This window comes from Anolis carolinensis, chromosome 2 (assembly GCF_035594765.1).
Source record: "Anolis carolinensis isolate JA03-04 chromosome 2, rAnoCar3.1.pri, whole genome shotgun sequence".
Lineage (NCBI taxonomy): Eukaryota > Metazoa > Chordata > Lepidosauria > Squamata > Dactyloidae > Anolis > Anolis carolinensis.
The window spans coordinates 164,990,767-165,003,375 of NC_085842.1; the positions used below are offsets into that span (position 1 = coordinate 164,990,767).

The 12,609-nt window shown below is 39.5% G+C and overlaps 1 protein-coding gene across 2 annotated transcripts; it reads right to left on the bottom strand.

Annotated features, from left to right (window-relative positions):
- Nucleotides 1-17: 17 nt before the first annotated feature.
- Nucleotides 18-12,305, bottom strand: coprs (coordinator of PRMT5 and differentiation stimulator). 2 transcript variants are annotated; one of them, XR_010003042.1, is made up of 5 exons: nt 12,092-12,305; nt 8,325-8,414; nt 6,858-6,930; nt 4,931-5,164; nt 18-1,510 (listed from the first exon to the last, which is right to left on the bottom strand). XR_010003042.1 is itself a non-coding variant. In XM_008114381.3 (5 exons), the coding sequence occupies exons 1-4, from the start codon at nt 12,128-12,130 to the stop codon at nt 1,338-1,340; spliced, it is 519 nt and encodes a 172-aa protein (XP_008112588.2). In that variant the 5' UTR covers nt 12,131-12,297; the 3' UTR covers nt 18-525; nt 1,302-1,337. The 2 variants fall into 2 exon arrangements, 1 of the variants encoding a protein (XP_008112588.2); XM_008114381.3 differs by lacking the exon at nt 8,325-8,414 and having other exon boundaries at nt 18-525; nt 1,302-1,510; nt 12,092-12,297.
- Nucleotides 12,306-12,609: the final 304 nt, after the last annotated feature.

The following is a 12,609-nucleotide window of genomic DNA, read 5'->3' on the forward strand; positions in this document are numbered from 1 at the left end:
CACACGCACAATGCCTAAACCATTACACAGCCTGTTTTATTCAGGAGTCACCCCACCAAGATCTATGTCTCCAGCATGGTTGAGGGCCCCAGCTTCAAATAAATAAATACATTCAAGAAACTGAACTGCACAAATGATGATGCAGAATTTGTAACAGAAAAATATACAACAACACAATTTTTTAAAAATAAAAAATAACATTGCATGATTTACAGGCGAACATAATGATCAGCTTCTGAATTGCAATAATCACATTCATAACTTTAAAATAAACCCAAACCATTTCTAAGACAACTTAAATTAGAAATTGTCATCTATCTCCTTGCCTAAACTTCCAGCAGTCCAGTTTATAATGTTATATGTCATTCAATCTTCTCAAATACAAAGCCTACAGAGTAGGAAATGGTATCTGTTGCATCTTAGATCGTTTTCATGAAGAAATCCAATTTAGAAGTAATATTTCGGCTCCAGTGTTGAGAACAAACATAAACACAAGTGTTAATAAAGAGGGATCCTGCAGACAACCTGAATATGATACAAACATATACTAAATATAAATCTATTTCTAAAAATAAGTTCTAAATATGAGGAAAAGTCAATACTGATTAATAAGAAAGTTAGAATACCAGGTGCCCATTCACACTATCCCAATTATAGCACCCTGTTCTCCTTTAACTGCCATGACAACATCCTATGGAAACTTGGGGATTGTAGTTGGATCAGAGGCCCTGAAGTTTACTGGCTGGGGATTCCAAAGGCCCCTTCCTGAACAGCAAAACCCAAGGTTCCTTAGGATGGAACCATGGCAGTTAAATTGGAAAGAAAGAGCCATGAAGAAAAAGAACAGAAAAGAAGAAACAAAATAAGGGAAGAGGAAGGAAGGAAGAAAATAAAAGCAAGAAAAGAGAAAGGGAGAAAGTGTATGAGGGACAGGGAGGAAGGAAAGAAAGAAAGAGACACAAAGAAAATGTGAACCCGGGAAACACTAGTAATGTTATAATTACTTAGCAGAAATAAGTCCCAGCCCACAAATTATTTTTTTGGAAATAATTTTGCATGATTACATTCTGCATGCTTAAAATGAATGTTTTGTAATTACCCAATATCTCAGTCCCTGAAAGGTACTTTTTTAAAAACACCAAAATGCCATTATGCAAGAAATCTGTTGTGTTGTGTAATCTTAATAACATTCCAATACTATAATTGTAACTTATGGTTCAATATCTGATTTGTGCTACATTTAGGCTATGCGTGGCTTTCTATATGTGGTTCTTCTTAGCATTTTTTATGCCTATGCTTACCAGTCTTGTTGTTGATATTCCAGTCCTGAATACTTCTCAGTCAACAGCATCATCAAACTGGCCATCCACCAACACAGCCTCTATGTGTTTCAAAGTCAGTGGTGCTACATGGTGTAAGCTGGGGTCATACAAAAGATGTCCTTGAACTGAATACGGTGCTGCTTGATCCTTAGCCGAGCAATCTCCACAGTGAATAATATCATCAAAATCTAAAGAGATAGATTTTAAGTAAATATGCGATTTTAAGTAAATATGGTGTTCAATTATTTTTACGTATCTAGTCAGCTATAACTCTAGGCATTTATGCTAAGGAATAAGACCCCAATTTTTAGCAAATTGTTTGTATTCTAATCTTACTAATAAATAAGCTGAAATACAAGTAGGAAAACATTTTTTCTTTAACAACTTGTGTGAGCAATCTGACAGGCATGTCTTATGTCCCATTGTGATTAGCAAGCTAAATACATAGTATTAATTCTCACAAAATATATCACTTCACACTTATTTGGAAATCGTGTTTCCACAACCTCTGTCTAGATAAGTAAATAATATATCGGGAATAGATCTGTCATTGCTAATGAAATAAAATCTGGATCTGATTCAAGGCTAAATAAAATAACACTGCTAGAGAATTCATTATTTCCAACTGTGAAACTTGCTTTTCTGTGTTGTCGAAGGCTTTCATGGCAGGAATCACAGGGTAGTTGTGTGTTTTCCGGGCTGTATGGCCATGTTCCAGAAGCATATATCTCACAACCTCTGAGGATGCCTACCACAGATGTGGGCAAAACGTCAGGAGAGAATGCTTCTGGAACATGGCCATACAGCCGAGAAAACCCAGTGAATACAGCTATGAAAGAGGTTGTTTCACCACAGCCCAGAAAACACAACAACCCTTGATTTTCTTTTCTGAGGCAAAGTGTATTGGGGTCTACCCAGCAGAACAACATAATTTTTTGGCATGCAGTAACTTATTTCATTCTCTACTTTACGCATCTTGCCATCAATACTAAATTATGTAAAAAATTAATAGTACCCCAGCTTGCTCCTTTAATTAAAAAAGGACTACCTACAGGACTAGATTAGGCACTAGTATGCAATTCTTCCCTCTCCTGCGTAGTGTATGTATTGTTATAATATTGCTATGAATGAGGAAAAAGAATTAAAATTCAGATTAAAACCTTCAAGTTCTTTAAAAAGAGCAGACACATTATTCCTTTGGGGATTACAATAGTTCTGGGAATACGTGTGGAATAATCATGTGACATTTCTGTTACTAAAAACTTTGTCTTCTGTTTTCAATCAGGCAAGTAGGAAGTTAAGAAATAATATGGATATTAGGCTAAAAGGAAAACAGGTCTGGCAGAAAGCATGACTAAGTTGTGTCCCCAAAGTATCCCCAAAATATTCCGAACAGGTATAATATGCACCGTTACCAGGAATAAGTATTATAAAAAGGAAAATTTCTCTGTTTAGGAATCACAGCATAACTCTGAGGTGTTCCATGTGAGTAGAAAATATATTGTTATGTTTCCCATTTAAAAACTAAGTGAGTTCTTCACAGACAGCCCTCACAATAACTTCTAAAAAAAAAAGTACAGTAAAGACCCTGTAATAAGCTGCCTTAATTTACATTTTAACCCTGAAGAACCAGTGAGTACTTTAAAGCAAGAACCACATAAAAAGCCACAGACTACCCAGTTAGTGCTACAATCATAAACTAACTGTGGAAAAGGAAGGATGACTAAAAATGCAGATTACATACAGATCACTTAATTCACCCACACATCTCTCTTACCCTTGTGGGAAAATATACCTCGAGAAGTCAGATCTGGCCATGGTGGTCCATGCCTTAGTTACCTCTAGATTGGATTACTGCAATGCACTCTACATGGGGCTGCCTTTGAAGACGGCCCGGAAATTACAACTAGTACAAAGCTCGGCAGCCAGGTTTCTAACTGGAGCAAACTACAGGGCGCGTTCAACGCCACTGTTTAAGGAGCTCCACTGGCTGCCGTTTATTTTCCAGGCCCAATTCAAGGTGCAGGTTATCACCTACAAAGCCCTAAACGGTTTGGGACCCACCTACCTTTGAGACCGCATTTTCCCCTATGAACCTGCACGACCTCTTCGTTCGTCGGGGGAGGCCCTCCCCTCGCTCCCACCACCTTCACAATCTTGGCTGGTGGGGACGAGAGAGAGGGCCTTCTCCATCGTGGCCCCCCGGCTCTGGAACTCGCTCCCCGGGGAGATTAGGCAGGCCCCTACCCTCCTCTCCTTTCGGACGAGCCTGAAGACTTGGCTTTTCCGGGAGGCTTTTGGTGACTGATCTCTGTATCATCGACCGGTTGTCCATTACAGTGAATGCCTTCCCCAGTATTATAATGCCACTTTATAGCTATTACAGCTGAGTAACCTCTTTCCCTTGATGATATGATTTATTTGCACTCTTAGCACTTTGGCCTAGATTCTTTGAACCTAATCCATGATTTTAACATTTTATCTTGTATGTGGTTTTTATGACTTGTTTTTATGGTTTGATTATTGGTTTCATTGGTTTTCTTGTCTTGTTTTTATTGTTCTGTTCGGGCTTGGCTCCATGTAAGTCGCCCCGAGATGGGGCGGGGTATAAGAATAAAATTATTATTATTATTATTATAAAATATGCAAGGCAAGCCAGAGACAGTTTTGTGCAAGGAAAGAGGGCAAAATACAGAACTAAAAAAAGCAGTCCTTGATTTCGCTTTCATTTCTATGCCAATGGCCCTAATGACTGGAAAAACAAATCATCACATGAAACAATGATATTGCAAGATTTTATAAGATACCACTTTATGCACTATTACAGCTGTTTCCTAGAGACAAACAAAAGCATGTTCAAAAGGAGAGCTCGGGAATAAACGAATTACAGAAATACTGGGATAAATTCAGAAAACAACTGTTCTCAATTCAACATCCCATATTGATTCAATTCTTTTTGATGTAAAAAATTTAATGGGAGATACCTGTGATAGTCTGTTGCAATGCAAACAACTCAGATTTTTACTATCATGTAAATGTACTAAATGAGATTTTATTATGCTTCTATTAATTATTTTATATTGTTTAAATTTATTTACTTTAGTTAGTTATTATAAGTTATATTGATGTTGTTGTATTATTGGTTTGATTTGGTTTGTGTGTTTTCACTAATGGCATTGAATGTTTGCCACTTTCTTGTGGGAAACTGCCCTGAGACCCCTTAAAACAGTTTGCAGTCCATGAACACTTATATGTCAAATAAAATTCACTGGTCTTTAAAGTAGCACAAAACTCTTATATTGTAATTTTTAATATTGATTTTTAAAGGGACCACTACATCATTTGTACTATTAGGGGTTTTTTCTGTATTAATGCAGTTTGGCCTCACTTTGAACTATCATGGTTCAATGCTCTGGAATCCTGTAGCAAACCAACAGTAGCAATAGTGGTAATTCCCTCTTTTGGTGCATTAAAAAGTCAATATTGGATTTTTCTCAGAAATTTCACCAGGATGAGATCCCCTTTTCACAATTAACTCTACCCAGTCACATTACTTTTTATCATTATTTGTTTTTTGTTTTTGTTTTTTAATGCAAGGATCTACCTACCATAAGGATTGTTTCGGTTTTCAGTATCTGCCACCTCTGCATCCCAGTCCTCTTTCTCATGCTGGGGTGTAACTTTCATCTCAGGAGAAGTTGTACTGGTGGTGGGCACACTGCTATCTTCACCATCCGATTCCCAATACTCTTCACTGTCTATCTCCAAATCTTCAAAGGATTCAGCATCACTGAAAGTGTCTGTCGCCTTCTCTCCTACCCTTCTCATCAGATCTAGAAACACTAAAAGAATGTTTCTTTTAAATTCTAGGAGAGGTGAAACCCTATTGTTATCAAACAAGAAGCTGCAACAGAGGCCAGGCTACCTCAATGCAAATACCCTCACTTGTTGACTTTCCAGCTTCATGGCTACTCAATGCTATTCAAGCTTGCTAATTGCAATATTCACACTTGCTTTAAAGCAGACAAAGGTTCTTTCCCCCACCCTGGACATTCCATAAATATATATACACTCCAGTTGCTTCACTGCCAACAGAACCTCTGAAGATGCCAGCCACATATGCAGCTGAAATGTTAGGAGAGAATGCTACTGGAACATGGTCATACAGCCCGAAAAACTCATAATAACCCAGTGATTTCAGCCATGAAAGCTCCTAACAACACATGTTCACATATGTTTCATTGTTATGTAACGTAAGAGTTATTAAAGCCGCTGAGATTTCTTTCGTTTCCAAAACACAAGTTATAACAAATCAGTCCACTGTCAGTCTTAACAAGCAAGTATTGATAAGTGAGTGTGTCGCTCATTGTCGGGAAATCCAGCATGCATCGGCAGGAATATGTGCGTGTAATGACACACTACAATACAACACTATAAAAAGGTGACATGTATGAAATCTAATTTAGATAGTTTCTGAATTGTGTGACAAGCAGATAATAGTGAAATACCAGTAAGTATTTTAAAAAATTAATTCATGCTGCTGACAAAAATAGAGCTAAACATTAATAAATTGATAACAGCGTACCAAGTCCATTCTTCTCATTTAGGGTTATTTTAATGTTATTTGCAATTTTTATTTTAACATTACCCTTCATTATTTGAATATTATCATTTGTTATCTTTAGTTACCATGTCTTTACCCATAATAACATCTTTCTTTACCATGTTGTAGGTAGAAATATAGATACATAAAAGCATGCAAATTTATCACAGCATCTTTTTGTTCATTCACTTAAACAAGACTGATTTCCAAAGGGATGCTGAGTAATTTTTTCCTGAAAAGGGAGCAGTAGGCCAAATAAGTTTGGGAGCCTCTGGTTTTAGAGCCTCAAAACCACAATCTCTTACCATTTTTCTACCCTCAGAACCTAACATATATAGTTCCTTAATTTTTGCTTTCTACACCCACCATACAAACTGCTGATTTAGCCCAGTCTGCTATACATACATCCTGGACAATAAAAAGCAGGTGCTACATTCAGGCAGTGTACCAGCTGTGCTGTGATCTTAAACCCCATCACAGGGGCCTTTAAGTATCAATATATCTGCTTCTGGACCATCTGAGAGCTGCCCCTCTTACACCATAATGATCAAAAGAACACATTTATCTCGTGTAGAAGACAATTACAAAACCAGTATGTACAAATTTTCTGTTCTTTAAACCATCATTGAAGACTTAAGATAAATTAGGTTCTAGATATATTAAATGCATTATGCTTTTTCTGGCTATAAAAATTTAATATTACAACATAAAGAACCATTTTACTTTAAACATAGCCAATTGTCCACCTATTGTCTCTCTTGGCTCTTCTCTTTCCTAGCCTTGCTATCCAAGGCCTCTTTTAGGGACTGTACTTGGGAGATAAACATAGCGCTATACATGTTTCTCCCAAGAAAATGGAAATCTTATTGTCCAGTAATCTGGAGTTGTACCTCTCACATCATTTCCCACCAACACCAAACCATTTGAAATACCTTTCCCAGGCTTCCAGCTGAAAATCTTCACCACTTCTATTTCCTTCTGAACAGCAAAAGCAGATCCATCAACCTTTATTTGCAGGACAGAAATGCTGATGTAAGTCAAATTATTATTTGATATAAGAATCCTGATAGGTACTAAATAATCCTATACTTCAGTTTTTTTACCCCTGAAAAACTTTTTATTATGTTCTATATTTCTGTTAACAAAATATGTGTTACCATTCTGTGCATCTTTTCTATGTGAATATGAAACGTAACACGAAATATTGTTAGTTGCTGATGATTTGCAACATCTGCTTGGAAATCACAAGCTTCCTCTTACAAACCTAAGAAAACCTATACTAACATCTGTCCTTTGCCAGGTATATATTATGTTTATCCCACAATCTGAAGGAAACTCATCAAACTAGGGTGTAGCAAAACGCATCTGTCTGTGCGCACATACACACAACACTGTCCCTAAATTGTCCAAATTTCACTGTTTGGCTCACAAAGATAACACTTTTCCATACACTGCAAAAGTTTATTTAGTTTCTTCAGATTATATAAATATTTTAATTAGGATTTCTGCAGACAGAAAAGCTTATTTCCTGGGCCTAAATCCAGTTAGTTCCAACTGGATTAGGCCCATTGAATCAATGGAACTTATATGTTGACTTACCAAGTTTCCACTTATTTAGAGGGTTCACGTTATGATCCTAACATGGTGATCAAAATACGAATTACCACCTGTGAAGATCCCATCTCATATATCCACACTTTCCCAAGTGTAATGTTGCTACCAAGATCTACACCTGTCTCTGTATATATGGATCTTATTTTAGGCTCTTCGTTCAACTTTACTATTACACTGAAGCAAGCATAGTATAGCCATGCTTATCTTTAAAAACAAATATAATTTTATTGAATGCTACTTAAGATGTTATATAGATGTTATGTCACCTTTATTCTCCACTATACAAACATTTGTAAACTTCTGAGGTTTTTTCTTTCATAATACGCTGAAGAGAAGTACTCCTGGTCAGTCATAAGGCCGAAGAAGATATAGGGTTACAGCCTGTGCTGGATGGGGTTGCACTCCCCATTGCAGGCGCAGATTCGCAGCTTATGAGTTCTCCTGGATTCACTGCTGAGCCTGGAACCCCAGGTTTCAGCGGTGGCCAAGGGAACCTTCACACAATTAAATCTTGTGCGCCAGTTGTGCCCGAACCTTGGGAAGTCAGTCTTGGCCAGTGGTCCATGCTCTGGTTACATCTTGCATAGACTACTGCAACTATGTAAGGTTGCCTCTGAAAACTGTTTGGAAGCTTCAAGTAGTCCAACAGATCAACCAGAGTGGTGTACAACGAACATACAATGCCCCTGTTATGTCAACTCCACTGGCTGCCAATTAGCTTCTGAGCACAACTCAAAGGGCTAGCTTTAGCCTATAAAACCCTTAACAGTTCCAGTCCAGCTTACCTGTCTGAACGCATCTCCCTTTATGATCCGATGTGATTGTTAAGATCTTCTGGGGAGGCCCTGCTCTCAGTCCCACCCCCATCGCATGTTCTGTTGGCGGGGAAGAGAGACAGGGCCTTCTCAGCTGTAGAACTCCCTCCGCAGTGACAGCAGTATAGCCCCCTCGCTCTTAACTTTCAGGAAGAATCTTAAGACCTGGCTATTTAAGCAAGCCTTTGGGGATTAATATGGCCCATAAGTATGACGGAAGAACAGTGAAGCAATTGGTTCAATGTTTACAAAACTCAGTTGGTGCTAGACTTTTGATATGTTTGAATCATTTGAAAGACTATTTTAATTGATATGTATATATTTTTTTACAGTTTTATAATATTGTGTTTTTACTGATATTGTTATTGTCTGAATCTGGCATTGAATTATTGTTATAGTTTGTAAGCCACCTTGAGTCCCCCTACGGGGATGAGAAAGGTGGGGTATAAGTACAGTAAATAATAATAAATAAATAAATAAACACTATCCCAATGTAGTCTGCTTAGCTCTCTAGAAATCGGATCCAACTCACATCACAATATAAATATACAGGTACTGAATATATTACATTTTAAGTAATATCAGGGTTTTTTTCTACTTAGAAATGAGATCTGCATATACACTTCTGAATACAATTTCCAGAATCTTCCAGCCTGTCTGGCACTATGTTGGGCTAATTGTATTACTGATTTGATATGTACTACCCCCGGTGGCGCAGCGGATTAAACTACTGAGCTGCTGAACTTGCTGACCAAAAGGTCGGCAGTTTGAATCCGGGGAGCAGGGTGAGTTTCTGCTGTTAACTCCAGCTTCTGCCAGAGGGGAAAACCTTTACCTTTACAGATCAAATTAAGATCAATTTAATTCCCATTTTGGACCTAAACATTAAACTGTATTTTGTAGGTCTGAATGCTTGTGAAGGAGATAAATCTGACCAAATTACCACAAGCACCCCCCACACATACAAGTCTTGCAGTGTCTCTGTCACTATTCAAGAACTGGGAGTTAGGAATAACCAGCTGTCTGCCTAACCATGTGTCTCAAATTTCATAACATTACTTGTTTTACCATAGTAACAGTCAGCCGAAGTTGGATCAACAGCATCACAGACTACACTCAATCTTCTTCCTAGCATTGCACACCATTTCTGTAGACTGCTCTTATGAACTTATGCTCTAATGTCAAGCTTTTAACTTTGTTTCTTTAGAAATACATTATCTGTACCCTTAATTTGCTTCTGACACGATAAAGGAGAGATACAAAGCCAGCCACTTTTTGTTTCTCTTCAAACAAGCAAGGAGCATTTAGAAAGAGGTTCTGTCAACTTATGGCGGCCCCATATATTTCAGTTTTCTAGGGCAAAGAAGACTCCAGAGGTTGTGTTGCTGTGAGTTTTCCGGGCTGTATGGCCATGTCCAGAAGCATTATCTCCTGACGTTTCGCCCACAACAATGGCAGGCATTCTCAAAGGTTGTGAGGTTTGTTGGAAACTGGACAAGTGGGGTTTATATATCTGTGGAATGTCCAAGGTGGGAGAAACAACCCTTGTCTTTTTGAGGCAAGTATGAATGTTGCAACTGGCCACCTTGATTGGCATTGAATTGCATGGCAGCTTCAAAGCCTAGTTGTTTCCTGCTTGGGGGAATCCTTTGTTGGCAGGTGTTAACTGGTCCTGATTGTTTCCTGTCTGGAATTCCTGTCTTCTGACTATTGTTCTTTATTTACTGTCCTGATTTTGGAGTTTTTAAATACTGGTTGCCAAATTTTGTCCACATGCTTGTGGAATTCAATGGCTTCTTTGTGTTGTCTGACACAGTGGTTGTTAAAGTGCTCCAGCATTTCTGTGTTTTCAAATAGCATGCTGTGTCCAGGTTGGTTCATTAAGTGCACAGATATATAAACCACACTTGCCTAATTTCCAACAGACCTCACAACCTCTAAGGATGCCTGCCACCGATGTGGGCAAAACGTCAGGAGAGAATGCTTCTGGAACATGGTCATACAGCCTGGAAAACTTACAGCAACCCAGTGAATACAGCTATGAAAGCCTTCGACAATCTACTCCAGAGGTTGTTTCACCAGTTTCTTCCTCTGAAATATAGCTTGAAAGATAAACACGTGAGCCTTGTTTTGTAAGGAAGGAAATCACGGCAGCCTGTCCGAACATATCTCCCTCTATGAACCATCGCAGAGATTAAGATCTTCCGGGGAGGCCCTGCTCGGTCCCACCACTGTCACAGGCGCGATTGGTGGGGACGAGAGACAGGACCTTCTCGGTGATTGCCGCCTTGGCTATGGAACTCCCTCCATGGCTAGATTAGATCAGCCCCCTCCCTACTGTCCTTCAGAAAGATTTCAAAAGACCTGGCTGTGGGACCAAGCCTTTGGGCCAGTGCAATAACGACAGCAATAGGACCGGGCTGTGGCGCAGGCTGGAAAGAAAGCCAGCTGCTACAAATTAACGAATCACTCTGACCAAGAGGTCATGAGTTCGAGCCCGGTGCTTGTGTCTTATCTCTGTCTCTGTTCTATGTCATGGCATTGAATGTTTGCCTTTATGTGTGCAATGTGATCCGCCCTGAGTCCCCTTTGGGGTGAGAAGGGCGGAATATAAATGCTGTAAATAAATGCATAAATAAACAGGAAATTTCATCCGGCTGACTGGCTACAGTGCAGCTAACTTGGGACCATTTTTAAAAATGGTTTTAATGTGAAGATAACTGATTTTAGTGTTTATGTATATTTATGGTTTATTTTATATTCTGGCATTGAATGTTTACTGTATACATGTTGTGCTCCGCCCTAAGTCCCCTTTGGGCTGAGAAGAGCGGAATATACATGTTTTAAATAAATAAATAAATATTTATTTGCCCCATTTATACCCCGCCTTTCTCACCCCGAAGGGGACTCAAGGCGGCTTACACATGGCACAATTTGATGCCCCAAAACACATATAAAATCAAAGCTTAAAATATTAAAAATTTTAAATTTTAAACATTACAACAGTTAAAACTCATGCCAAATAGTCTGAAGTGTTGTTTCATTCCAGAACAACCCCAGCTTAATGCTATGGGATCCTGGTACAGTAGAGTCTCGCTTATCCAACATAAACGGGCCGGCAGAACGTTGGATAAGCGAATATGTTGGATAATAAGGAGAGATTAAGGAAAAGCCTATTAAACATCAGATGAGGTTATGATTTTACAAATTAAGCACCAAAACATCATGATATACAACACATTTGACAGAAAAAAGTAGTTCAATACACAGTAATGCTATGTAGTAATTACTGTATTTACGAATTTAGCACCAAAATATCACGATGTATTGAAAACATTGAGTACAAAAATGCATTGGATAATCCAGAACGTTGGATAAGCGAGTGTTGGATAAGTGAGACTCTACTGTAATTATAGTTCCACAAGGCCTTCTGTGCCAAAGAGGGCTAGTGCCTTGCCAGTTGCCCTACTACAACCCCCATGATTCCACAGTGAAGTCAAGCTGCACTAACTCTACAGCAGGCATGGGCCAGTTTGGGCCCTCCAGGAGTTTTGGACTTCAACTCCCACCATTCCTCACAGCCTCCCTTTCTTTTAGGAGTTGAAGTCCAAAACACCTGGAGGGCCCAAGCTGGCCCAGGCCTGCTCTACAGTGTGTTAAAGCCTCAGTTTTAGGCCTCTCCCTCAGGGGGTCCCTCGCTCTCCCTCCCTGCCTACACCCAAGGCTTCTTTCCTCACCCTTTGCTCCAGGGGGTCTCGCTGCTCGGCCCCCTCCATCCTGCTGTTCAAACTCTGCCGCACAAACACACACACTTCCTTCCCAACACACGACGACCTTTCTATCGGAGGGAAAGAGTAACTCCCTCAACAAGGGGAGGTCACGTGGTCCACTCGGCTGCCTGGAGGGAACCACCGAATAGTGAAGGAGCGAGGCGAGTTAGGGTTCCCGCGCATGCGCCTTCCCGCCGCTTCCCTCAGGCTTCTCTTGCCTTTGTTTTCAAGGCGAAGAGGCTGCCTTTGATGTGTTGTCGAAGGCTTTCATGGCCGGGATCACAGAGTTGTTGTGTTTTCCGGGCTGTATGGCCATGTTCTAGAAGTATTCTCTCCTGATGTTTCACCCACATCTATGGCAGGCATCCTCAGAGGTTGTTTCTCCATACCTCACAACCTCTGAGGATGCCTGCTATAGATGTGGGCGAAACATCAGGAGAGAATACTTCTAGAACATGGCTGCCTTTGCCTTTCTCTAAGGCCCC